Source organism: Chaetura pelagica, unplaced genomic scaffold, assembly GCF_000747805.2.
Source record: "Chaetura pelagica isolate M959 unplaced genomic scaffold, ChaPel_1.0 scaffold3, whole genome shotgun sequence".
In the NCBI taxonomy this organism is placed as follows: domain Eukaryota; kingdom Metazoa; phylum Chordata; class Aves; order Apodiformes; family Apodidae; genus Chaetura; species Chaetura pelagica.
This window is the reverse complement of record NW_009952974.1, coordinates 1,427,562-1,440,838: the sequence shown is the minus strand read 5'-3', so window position 1 is coordinate 1,440,838 and position 13,277 is coordinate 1,427,562. Positions and strand designations below refer to the sequence as shown.

The following is a 13,277-nucleotide window of genomic DNA, read 5'->3' as shown; positions in this document are numbered from 1 at the left end:
CTGCTTCTTTCACCTTTAAACTTGTTATGACTGTGAAAGGAGTCAAATGCACAATTCCCTAAAAAAGCAAATTTAAAACATCACAGTGATAAGTTACTCTCATGTTTCATGTATTACTAAGAACATTTATTTAAATAAGAAAGCACAATGCTACATGATGAGTTTTATTTCCAGTTGAATTGATGACAACAAAGACTTACACACTGGCCCAGAGGAGCAACAGAGTCTAGTTTTGAAAAGATGATGATATTTTTCAAATTAAAAGCAGAATTGAAGATTCTAGTAAGATTTGTTGAAATGCGAGAGATTCATGTTTAACCATCATGGGACAAGAAAAATGAGATGAATTCTACTGGCTGCTTCTAGCCTGACTTACACGGCCTCACTCTCTGAACACACCTCATAGCCATATGCTGATTAGCTGCTTTTCTCTTGGGAAACATCTAGATTTTCTTCGATTGCTTTTTCAGACATTTTTATCTTATCATTCCCAAATAGTGGACTTTACAATTAGTCATGGTATTGATTCCATCATTATTTTGTAGAATGCTGAAGCTCCTTTACACCACAATATGAATATTTATTTTTTTTTTTCCTTTGCAAATTTGTCAATCCATGAATTAAGAAGTTTTTCTCAGATTTCTATTTAAGGTCTACAGAAGAATAGCAAGTCCAGAAATCCCTACTAATGAAGAAAATTGTTCTCAAAATCAACCCTAAGGATATGCCTATGGATAAATCCTTAAGCACACTTGCCTTCTTTAGCTGACACAAAGCTGTGCTTTTCAATAATACATCACATTACTAGCTGATCACAAAGTAGTGGGAGATCTATAATAAACTTTTCAGTGACAACAGTTTTTATTTCTCCCAGCTCAACCTGAAAGCAGGTAGATTAAATCACACAGACTTTTACTGTCATGTTCTTAATGTGTTTTTAATTGCTTCCATCTCACAATCCGAAATAATTGGAAGCACGTTGAAGAAAAAGAGAAAAAGTGGTGACCAGGAGCTGCAGAAATGTCTGTCTTCAGCTTAATCAATGGTGGTGTGGGTAGATACCACACAAAATAATAAGAGATTCTCTTTAGTGCCATATGTACACTAGTTGAAGTGTTCTAAAAAATCTTAGATTATCATTATTACCATTATTTTTTAATAAATGTTTTTTATGTTCCTTTAATTACAGTTGTTAGTACCAAAACAAACAAGAATAGAGAACCAGTCTTTCTGCCATTGTACAGAGCAGAGAACTCCTGTCCCTAACTGGTCATAGATAAACAACATTGGAAAGGAGATAGAAAGCAAACAGAATAATAAAGGTGATAATGGTAAATGGCATAAGTCTTCCACAGTTTGGGTTGGGTGGGTTACTGAAAACAGGCTCAATTAGTAAAAAAAATAATAAATTCAACCCTGAGAAATGCCAACTGAGGATAAGGATATCGTATGTCCTGTCTTCCCCAGTCATGGCCTCTTTCCTACTTAGAAATTTTCTCTGGGTGGAATTTGAGGATATTCAGTATTGGCTAGAACTTCTGAACGTCTGGTAGATTGGAGCAACTATGCAAATGGTCTGACCAAACTTTGCTGCCAAACATCCAGAAATCTTGGCTGTTGCCTCAACACATGCACAGATGAGTTGCATGAGACTGTGTACTAAGCACAGCACTTGTGGGAATCATCACACACACTGCACACAGGCAGGCAAGGAATGCTTGAATATTTCTACCTGGAAAGGCCTGAGTATAACTCTGATTGCCATAGGTGACAAGGAGACAGGTATGAGTTGAATTTATGAGTTAGAGAAACTGAAAAAACTAGAGCTCACAGACCACAACTCCTGTCTAAAACCTAGGAATTTCTTAAGCAGCAATTTGCAGCCCTGCAGTATTTTCTAAAGGACATATCCTATGCAAGACGGGATAACAGGTGCCAGCACATGCGTGCTTGTGTCGGTTGTTGAAGGGAAGTGTCTTGGAATAATTCTGGATGTAGATAACACTCTGTGGATAAGCAATTTTAATTTAATTCCACCTTAACCACTTCCAGAAGAGCAGCCACCCATGTCTAAAAGCTGAAACCTTTTCAGCTACTGTTTCTATCCGCCAATAGAGTTGCACAAAAAGCCAAAACCAAATAGAATAAGGTATGCATTACAACTGGTGAAAACCCAGCACTGTGGTAAGTGACTATAATGGAGATCAATTACACAAAGAAAGAAATATCAACAGAAAAAAGATATGCCATAAGCTGTTCACAGCCACTGGACTTGTGTTTAGCTTCCTTTTTAATGTCAGCTGTCTATACGCCAATGACTGCTTGTTATGAAATGTTTCAGTAACTTCTGAACACATCACATTTTTCCCAAGAACGCTCACTAGCATGAGGAAAGATCAAATAAAATTTCCAGTCAAATCAATAACTTTTTCAATTCTTTGCTCCCCAAAGCATGCCTCTGTTTCATATCAGGTTTCTGAGCTTATTGCAGTAGTTTTACAGATCAGCACAACTCCTCCCACAGCATTTGCTTTCATCAGACAACTGTCTCCCCACAAAACATGGATCTTCCCCGAGTTTCTTCCTCTTTAGGCTCAGAACTGGCACCCCTCCAGAAAGTGCAGATCCAAACACACTAGCAGCTTCATGCAATTAGCTGCCTGGTACATTTTGTAACAGCAAACATCTTATGCTGACAGCAAAGGATATTGTACCATGTCATCATCCTGTATCATGATCTGGGCTTCTCTCATTTCAGATCCTGCCATCTCCAACCTAGATGTACAATTTAATTAAGACATACTTCTGAAGTGCCTGCTGTCTGAGGCCTGGAAATGGATCACACATTGCTGCTTCAAGTCCAAAGCCTTAGCTTCTCTTAAGAAGATAAAGGTTTTGCCATACAAAGGTGATGCAGCAGCCACAGTAAAACAAATTGGTTAGATCTCAGTTTTGCCATTAGCAGGTAGTTGAAAGAATTCACAAATGCTGTGGGTGTGTTTCCCCTCCATCTTTCTTTTAATGCTGATCTACTCTCTTTACACCATGTAAATATGTCTCCTCTCTATCTCAGAAGAGATGGTAGGATCACTGTCAATCTTCCCATTGCTTCTTGCTTCTCATTGCCCGATTCCAGTTTATTTTGTCAGACACTAATGTTTCACAGAATGCCTGTGCAACCAGCAGCAGCAAAAGCAGCTCAGAAGTTGGCAAACTGATTTACATCACTGAACTTAACTGATTGGAACAGATACAGGTAGGGTTTTGCAACAGCAGGGTGGTAGAAGGACAAGTAGAGAGCACATTAAAAAAAGAGCAGGATTTGACATTGACCTGGCTTGCCTTAAAATTTACCAGCTCCCTTACCTAGAGGAGGATGGAAGGGGAAGAGCAGAAAAGTAACTACCCAATGGGCAGCAAATTGAACTAAGTACCCCTACACTGATTGAAACTATGAGCTGCATGTCAATGCATGAAATCTAGTTCCCTGGGATTAGAATACCAGCTAGATTCAGTAGTGTGATATCTTGATTCTATCAATGGACCATTTATGATGGTTCACATGAAGCAGAAAAACAACCCATACTTTGCTGTTGCCAACTGTGAAATAGCTTATCCAAGGAGAAAAATTCTTTCCTGACCCCTAGGCAATCAGTCTGTGGTCTGTAACACAACATTGGGGTGTTTGTCTCAAGCAGAGCTGTAGCACAAGTAGTCTTTAGGCTCATAAAATTAATGACTATCAATATTGCCCTTAAAAAGTATACATGTGTGCAGCTAAAGCAGGCTGAGTTAACTGCTTGCTGCAATCAAATGCAGAGGTTAATATCACTCTGGACAGGGAAGGGTTTGTTAGAAACTGACTGTTCCTTGACTTGTCATTTTTTATGGCTTGACACTTCAGTGACATTAAAGAACCAGAAGTCCTCATACTATATTTTTGATATAATGAGTCTACTACTATTTAAGTTCAACAAAATAATGCATGGGCTGCTATTCACATAATTATCAACAAAAAAAATACTTGTTTTGGGCAACCCCTTTTTTTTTTTTATGCATGAAATCTAGTTCCCTGGGATTAGAATACCAGCTAGATTCAGTAGTGTGATATCTTGATTCTATCAATGGACCATTTATGATGGTTCACATGAAGCAGAAAAACAACCCATACTTTGCTGTTGCCAACTGTGAAATAGCTTATCCAAGGAGAAAAATTCTTTCCTGACCCCTAGGCAATCAGTCTGTGGTCTGTAACACAACATTGGGGTGTTTGTCTCAAGCAGAGCTGTAGCACAAGTAGTCTTTAGGCTCATAAAATTAATGACTATCAATATTGCCCTTAAAAAGTATACATGTGTGCAGCTAAAGCAGGCTGAGTTAACTGCTTGCTGCAATCAAATGCAGAGGTTAATATCACTCTGGACAGGGAAGGGTTTGTTAGAAACTGACTGTTCCTTGACTTGTCATTTTTTATGGCTTGACACTTCAGTGACATTAAAGAACCAGAAGTCCTCATACTATATTTTTGATATAATGAGTCTACTACTATTTAAGTTCAACAAAATAATGCATGGGCTGCTATTCACATAATTATCAACAAAAAAAATACTTGTTTTGGGCAACCCCTTTTTTTTTTTTAAAAGCAACAACCTTACTGCAGACTATTCTATTGGCATCAGAACCCAAAGATTAAAATAGGGAGGGAAAGATCAAGAGAATGGGATTCAATGGTTAGAGAACAGTAAATATTCTCATTTTTTGTTCTCAGCTTCTCCACCAGTTTTCTGCAGAAATCTAAGTAATTTTCTATATGCCTTGAAGTGTCTTTCCCTACAGAATTAACATGGAATAAAGAAAGCTGGATGAGAGCACTGACATTCACCGCTTCCTTGTGTTGGCAGTCACAGTGTAGAGCACTGCTGGGGTCAGTCCACCCTGATGCTCTGTTTACCTACACACATCATCAGGACTCCAGGATCCCATAGGATTTTTCAGATACAGAAAACCAACCTGCTTCCTAAGACTTCCCCAGACAGTAAAAAAGGAACCTTTCAGTGCATCTAAACACAGAAAGGGAACCGGAGGATTAGCTCACCATTTTATAAGCACATGGCAAGGCTTGCAAACCCAACCAAGAGCTGAACTTGAGCCTTAATACTAGGATGGGCCAAATCAGGCTGCAAGCAACCCTTAAGCTGTAGGGTGGGTGTGAAATTAGGGCAACGTTTAAATAACTGCTAGGTTCTACAATGGAGGCATAACTTCCTCTCCAATGGGAACTTAGAGCTGGATAAATGAAGTCCAATATTTATAAATCAAATTTCTAAAAATGAAGGAAGAGGTCTCGTCAAAAAGGATGGAGCTTGAGACATAAGACAAGTGTCAGTTTTAAGGGGTTGAGCCTGTAGTCTCTGAAACACCAGTAAACAAGATACTAAGAAATCAGGTAGGCACAAAAACATGCAAAGCTGTGGAAACCTTCTAAGTCCACCCTCTGCCCACCACAAGGAAAGAAAATTCACAGATTTAAAAATTTCAGCAAAAAAATATTTCTAGGATTCTTTGCCCAGCACTGTTATTAATATGTGCTTGACATCCTTGTGTGAGTTAGAAAAGCTAGTGAAATTCCTGGAAATGCTTAAAAGCTTTTTTATGTAACTGTATGGAAAATTACAGTACTTGTATCTGTATTGGTCTACTGTGATGCTTTGAACCTTTACTATAGAATAGTGCAGCTGAGTTTTGAAGAGTTAAAGATGGAGACAAATTACATTTTAAACTAGATATATGGCCAACGATCTTATACTTGTAGGTCAGCTCTGTGATGTAATTGTAGCACTCTGCTCAGTTTCAGAAATTGAACATCCAAAGTCTGAAACAATTTGATAGGGTACTGTGCTTGGATTATGAATTGATCAAATATTCTAAACTGTATCAAAATACCACCTTGCCCAATAATTTATGGGTGCTTATTCGGGTGCTATGGCTCACAAGAATTTCCCTGTCCTCTCAGAAACTTGCCACAGAAAACCCCATAATATTTGCTAGAAAGAAAGGAATCTCCTTCATGAGGATGTCATTAAGCATTACAAAATTATAGAAAGATAAATACAATCACAATTTAATATTGCAAAACACTGATAAATAATCCAGTGATTAATACATCTGAGCAACAAACAGCTTTAAATAAATCCTGGTAACTCTGACCTGCTCTTCTTTTCCCTGAGTATTTTACATGCTCTCACAGGCAAGCTACAATGCCTTACTTAGCACCAGGCAGAAAATTATTACTCCGAGCTGTTCACCTCACACTTGATGTGCAATTGAAGAACAGCACATCATTCAATTCCTAAAAAGCTGGGAAGCCTCATCACAATTTCAGAATAATCTGGGATGGTCTCCCTACAAATCACCACAGCAGCTGATTAACAAACAACTGTGATGTCCATGCAACAGATGTTTGGGGAGCATCACTTACTTAGATCACCACTTGCCAAGTGGTTCCAATCTTCAACTAGTGCTCCTGGTCAAAAATCAAGCTCGTAAACTTGAAAGATAAAGAGTTATTTTTTTACACTAAGGTCACATTGGAAAACTCAGATCTGCAGTTAGATATAAACTTGCTGAGATTCTAGTAAGAAAAGCAGGGTGGTAATAGGAAGAACAATAAAAACAATTACTGTTAATGATAACTCCAGTTGTTTTCTACCTCAAATTTCCTAAGTTTATGGGCTTTTCCTCAATTTCTCTACTCTCCTTAATCTTGAATTTCAGCTTCACACAACTTATATCACATGCCACTGGAAAGAAAAGCAATGAGTTTTACTCTGGGACTTTCTCTTCCTTGTTCACTTAATGAGAGTACAGGATCATCACAACATCAGATTTATATCCTGTCTTGGATTATCAAAATGTTTGTACTTTCTCATAAGATACATTCCACTGCAGAGGAACTCTTTGAAGAAAATCTCTTGTCTAGCCATTTTAAAAACTTTTTATTTTTCTTTAGCCCGAGTCTAGTTTAAAATTTCTACTGTGCAATGAAGCAGATTATCAGCAATAACCCATTGTAACATCTGTAGCTTATTTTCCAGAAAAGAAAAACCTAAGTATGTCCAGAAGCTACTTCTATTACTAAGGAATAATAAACAGCTTTTATTAAGATTGTCCTTCTGAACAGGTCCACTGTCCTTCTGAACCTCTGGAAGAGTAAAAGTGACAGAAGCAGCAACGTTGTAGTAACCATAGTACTAACATCTGATGAACCCAGACGACACAATCTCTGCAGGATGCAGTCTAGTAGGACTGCAGCTACTAAGTGCCAGTATCCTTTCAAAATGTACTGCTTCATTCCCCCTTACCCTTGCCCATGTTACTAAATTAGAAGCACCAGGAAAATATTAATTTGAACCTAGAAGTTATAAACAACAGAACCAAACACAGGTTCCCCAACCATAGAATCATAGAATAATTTGGGTTAGAAGGTACCTAGAAGATCAACTAGTTTCAATTCCCCTGCAAGGGCAGGGACACCTCCCACTAGACCAGGTTGCTCCAAGCCCCATCCAACCTGCCCTTGAACACCTCCAGGGAACGGGCTTCCACAACTTCCCTGGGCAACCTGCCTCACCACCCTAACAGTAAATAATTTCTTCCTAATGTCTGACCTAAATCTCCACTGTTACTTTATAAACTACAGATCACACAGGCTCAATTTTAATAGTCTGCATTACAATTTTCAAACTAACTTTTCTTGCATAAGATAAGGAGAACATGCTGTCTTCCATTACTTTATGTCCAATTATTAAAATGCATGTTGTTTTCTCACTTTCAAAAATAAATTTTTACATTTCAAGTTCATATCAGCCTCCAACTAGGCTGCATTCCAAGAAACTGGAACTAATTCACAATGATTGGCTGGTTTATGTCTTCACCTGTTATATGTTTCTTCTCACCTGTGTTAGCTGAAAGAGGTAAAACAAAGCTTCTTCAGGGCAGCAAGATGCGCTGAACAAGAAACCAGGCAATGCTCCATGCACAGCAAGAGGCTGAAGTGCCAAAGACAGGGGCTGTAACTGTTCAACCCTGGTTTGCCAAACCGTTAAGGCAGGTTACTTACCACAAAGTATCTGCAGCTCTCACTTGTATTTCAGTGGAGCTTGTGCTCTTAGTGCTTGGCACTCACAGAAGCATTTTGAGCACTAAATGTGTAGTTCAGCTATACAACATACACACTAGTACATTATCATCCCCATTTTAAAGATGGAAATTCATGCTTATATATCAAATGCATAGAAGTGGATTTTAGATTTTCGGCAACTAGGTTTTCTCCAGGACTTTAATAATCTGTTTCTTCAAGGAGCATATGTCTGTCATTTTAATTAGTACTGAATTTGTGTGTTTTCCAAGCTACTAAAAAAAAATAATCCTCAGAGTTTACAACTTTAAAGCAACTTTAAAAAGGGCATAAGTATCCCTCAAATATTAACACCTTAACACCAGATCTGCAAAAAAATGCAAAGCAGAGGTGGCACTCTAGGCTTGTAGGTCATTATATTTTCCCACTGCTTCCATTTGACTAATAATAAAAAGTCCACAGGGTGCATCAGTAATTTGAATTATCCCATTTGAGGTTTTAATTAGGACATACAGGAAATATAAAATGACATCTTAGCAAGATCACACACTTCAGCTTTGATTTCATTGTACTGTTACTGCCACTTTTTCTGTTTGAGAGAACCAGAGTTAGAACAGTACTGAAGAAGTGTAGGAGAGTATGTATAGGTATAGCATGCACAAGTAGCAATGTGTTGTCATTTTTCCACTGTGTGCTGCAAAGCAAGATGAAATACTGAGGAAAAAATGAAAAAAAAATATTTTAAAAAAGGATAAATACAGTACGAAAGGGAACACTCACTGGGACTGACCAATGTCATACACACAGAAGGTTTCTGACTGGTACCTTATAATGACAATAACAGTAAGCTAATTTTTTAATAAAGTTTCTGTAAAGGTTGGATAAAAACTTGTTCTTTGGTTTAAGCACTTCTATTGACATTACCAGCTTTCTACAAAAAATGCCAACTTTTCTTCAAAATCTCAAATCCAAGAGCTACTTCTGAGTTTTGGTTTTGCACATTAACAATTACATACTCAAAAAACTGCTCTTCTGCCCATTTCCTGTTGAAAGATCCTAGTTCCTGGCCTGCTCTTGGATAAACAAATAAGATAAATATCAGATGCCCTCTGCTGGCCCTTTGAGTTTCAGAAGTTATGAATTTCTCAAATTCCTTCTAGCCCTTACTTTTATTACAGTAAAGCTGCAGTTTCCTGCCTCTGTCAGACAAGTCCCACCACTTCAAAGATTAAAACTGTGATGAGCTTGATAAGATAGCTGTCAGCATGCAATCAGAGCATGACATGGATGGCAGGAAGATAAAAGAGCTGAAAGGGAAATCCAGCAGCTCCAGGAAAAAAAAAAAAAAAAAAAAAAGGGTAAAAGGAAGATAGATAGATAGAACAAGGAAGAAATCATACCATGATTGAAGTATGAAAGAAATATAGATACTGGTAAGCACAATTCAACAACTCAAGCATAAAGGCTAGGTGAGAATCTGGGATACACACCCCACTACACACCCCTTTAAACCCTTTGGCTTCACAAGTTTCCTTGAACAGTCTTCCCTCTGAAAATGCTGTTTTTCCTTTCAGATTAAGAACATGTATGGCAGTTGGTGCAGCTACAGAAATGTCACAACTCTCTAAAGATTTCTATTTTGACTTCTAGGAAGAACATGCTGTAGCAGGATTAGATTTGTCTTCATGTGAAACTTCACAAACAAGCAGATTTGGGATGCAGGGAGATGAATATGCAGTAGGAGAATAGGCACTCTCTGATTAGACATGGCTCTTAAAGCAGTTTTTCATTGATACTAAGCTCAGTGCCTGTCATGCTCAACTAGGTTATACTTAGCACATACTTGGGGTTTGCAACACTCAGAAACAGACCTGTAATGCTTTACCCTCCTCAGGAGGGTAAACACTGGTTTATGCTTGAGGAGTAATGGTCCTGAATTGCAGAGGTAACTTCACTGTCTTTGCCAGGAAAGGGCAAACCACATGGAGAAGCTCTCCATCATCTACCTCTGTTACTTACCTTCCCTTCAAATCTTGCAGTGGCTCCCAGTTGCACTCGGATATTCCGAGGAGGAAGAGTAAAGGCTGGTGCTTCAGCAGGGACAGTGGGGCTGACTGTCAGGGAGGTTTTGGAGACTCGAGTAGATGTCACCACTTTCACATCCCCCATGATGTGGGCTGTAAATGAGAAATAAGTAGTAATATAAAAGTGATGCTGATTAATTACTTATATTACAGTAACAGCTAACAGACTAGGAGCAGATTGTTCTATATGCATGCAATATTTGTATACATAGTAAGTCTTCAGCCTCAAGTGACAACTGCTACCTTCTGGGAGGTGAACTGACCCCCAGGAAGATTGCCTGGTGTGCCTACTGTTGTGGTCAGGGTCAGAGCCTTGAGCTGAACTCAGTTTGAACTCTCAAGTCCCAGGCCAGAGCCTTAAACAAGAAGTCACCCTTTACAACTGCAATAAAAGGTAATAACTTAGTTCAGGAGGATATTTTCACAATATGACTTTGATTTTCCTGGCCCAGAATACACCAAAATCAGTAAGTCTCCAAAGCAGAGCCAGCGTTTAACAAGTACTTATGAAATAAAGAGACCTCTGTTTGCACTGGATTTAAGTTGCAAGCGGGAATGTGGAAAATCTGATTTCTTATACCATGCTTTCAAGGTCTTAAGAAATATCTGGATATCTCCCACTAAAGTAATGCTAGTACGTAACAAATGCTTTTGCAGAAATTCCAAATCTCTCCTGCAAATCCTTCTTAAAGCATAGAAACCAAATTCCACAATGCTAGAAAAAATGGCATTTTAGAAACCTCATTAAACATATCTACTTCAAAGGTGATTCTCTGCTACACATAATTCCCAGTAGAAAGCAAAAAAAAAAATTTAAAAATTGTGTTTTTGAAAAGCAAAATTTCAAGTTTTCCAGAAAAAAAAGTGGTAGCAGGCCCTAGTACTAGGCTGACTGACTATTAGTCCTTCAATAATCTACACAAATTAGAAGCCCCATTATAAAATGCCAATTTAATAGACAAGTTTAACAAAGAAAAAAACCTGAAGAAGGGACCCACCAATAGGTCATGTTGAATCAATGAGGAACACTAAGCATCAAGTCATAATCCTCTGCCACACACACCAATCCATGATGTACCATATATTTATTCATCTGATTCTGATGGAAGTCACAATAAACAGTACTTGAGTACACAGTGAAACTTCAGTTTAATGAGAGAAAAATCAAATAAGGGGCATATTATTCCTGGCTGTATGAAGGATACTTTTTCTAGAATGGGCTGCAGTTATTTGGAGAGCTGAGGAACACAAAGCTCATACATTCCCAAATAGAACTTACAGTCTGATGTTACATGTGCCTTTGAAAGCCCAGTCTGAGAAGTTTTCCACACAGCATCCTGATGTGCTCCCATAAACATATAGAAACACCTTCTCTACATGGATCAAAAGCAGTTTAAGAGGGCAACTTGTCTCATGGAATTTGTTAGTCTACAAGTCTGATGTTTAATCTGAAATACAAGTTTTGGCTCCCTTACAATCAAAAGCACTTTCAGAGGATGTTTTTTTCTCCATGGGAGCCACAGAACTTTCTGCTTCATGGCATGTGCTTGTCAGGAGCTATAGTTTAAAAGGCAAACACTTCTAAGATATCAGTTAAATTATGTATGCACACAGATTTAAAACAATGTTTGAAATCTCCTTCCTCATTCAACACAATCCAGATGACACAGACATTGGGTTTCTTCTGGAATGGTGTTCTGTCAGCATTTTTGTGTATGGACATGAAAACACCCAAGAAAATCCTCTAGTGTTTCTAACAATTGAATTACTGAAACTGACACACAAATGGAATAAAGATGACTTCCTGAACCATGATGGAAAGCTTTAAACTGAGAAATTCTGACTTCATTTATATGAGAATTAATCTTGCAATGAATTTCTGTATTGGCACCCAGTTGCTTGAAAACAGTCTCTCCCTTTTCAAGTATAAGCCTCTCTTTATTACACAAGCAGAAAAAAACCCCAAACCAAAAATACCTTTATACCTTAACAAAGAACCATCTGAAATCATGATAGAACTTAAATAATGAAGAAACTGATTGTATTCCAGATAAAAGAGATGAAGTTAAAGACTTCTCTTCTAACAAATGTACTTAGCTCCCTAACAAACAGCCTGACAGTCTCTTAGAGCTTTAGTCACTGCAATGAAAAACCATTTGCCTGAAGAAGTGAGAGAGTTATTATTTTGATTAATTGTTCTTTAAGGACCAGACTTCAAATTCAGTTCTCCCCTCAGATAAAACTGCAGTTTATCCCAGCAGCTTTCAATCAATCACACAGCTGTAAACTGCTGCATATTCCTCCACTACACTGAACCTTTCCATAGCCTATAACTGTGAAAATGTGCACTCTGTCTAGCTATGAATCTCTTAACTAGCAAATCAGACTGTCAATACAAGTCTGCCATAAAGTTTTTGGGCCACTACTGTGACAATGTGCCAGGTATAATACAGATGCTATGGAAATCTTCTTTGATTTGAAGACACTGTAATGCATTTGATTCCATAAGAAGCCAGTAGCAAAACCTATCCTTCCACACACATCTGTATCAACTCTGCAGAGAGTTTACAAAACCAAAACAATATTAAAAACCAGATAATCCCTAAATTTGGTTTTTCAAATAATATTGTAAAAGTAGTGAAAACAAAGAAAGAAAAAACCCAAACCTACCAACATCCAGAACTTCATTCTGGTCAATACCATTATAACAGGTGAAAGAAGCAAGGGAGAAAACAACATGCACTGCAGATGCTAAGAGGACTATTCTGTAGGGACAAAATGCTTGAGTATCTGTCCTTATATACAGAGTTTTGCTTATGCAAGGAGACCTTAAGGAGCTTGCTAGGCATGACATCTGTTTGTGCACAGAAGCCTCCACATCAAGTAAACAACAAACTCACAAAGTACCTAAATAAAGCCACTGGCACATACCTGGAAAACATTATATTCAACATAAGCTCATTCTCCAACCATCACTGTGCTCAGATACATCTAAACTGCATTGGATAAACAATCCTGTGGTGAAGATCCTCTATTGAAAAGGATTACTTAAAAGC

At 38.0% G+C, this 13,277-nt stretch overlaps 1 protein-coding gene across 1 annotated transcript in view; it reads right to left on the bottom strand.

Moving 5' to 3' along the window:
* MYLK (myosin light chain kinase) overlaps positions 1–10,306 on the bottom strand; it is a 144,594-nt gene extending 134,288 nt beyond the window's left edge. The window contains exon 1 of the mRNA XM_009996028.1: positions 10,157–10,306. Within this exon, the coding sequence (XP_009994330.1) occupies positions 10,157–10,306 (150 nt within the window). The remainder of the gene's footprint in view (positions 1–10,156) is intronic.
* Between the last annotated feature and the right edge of the window lie 2,971 nt (positions 10,307–13,277).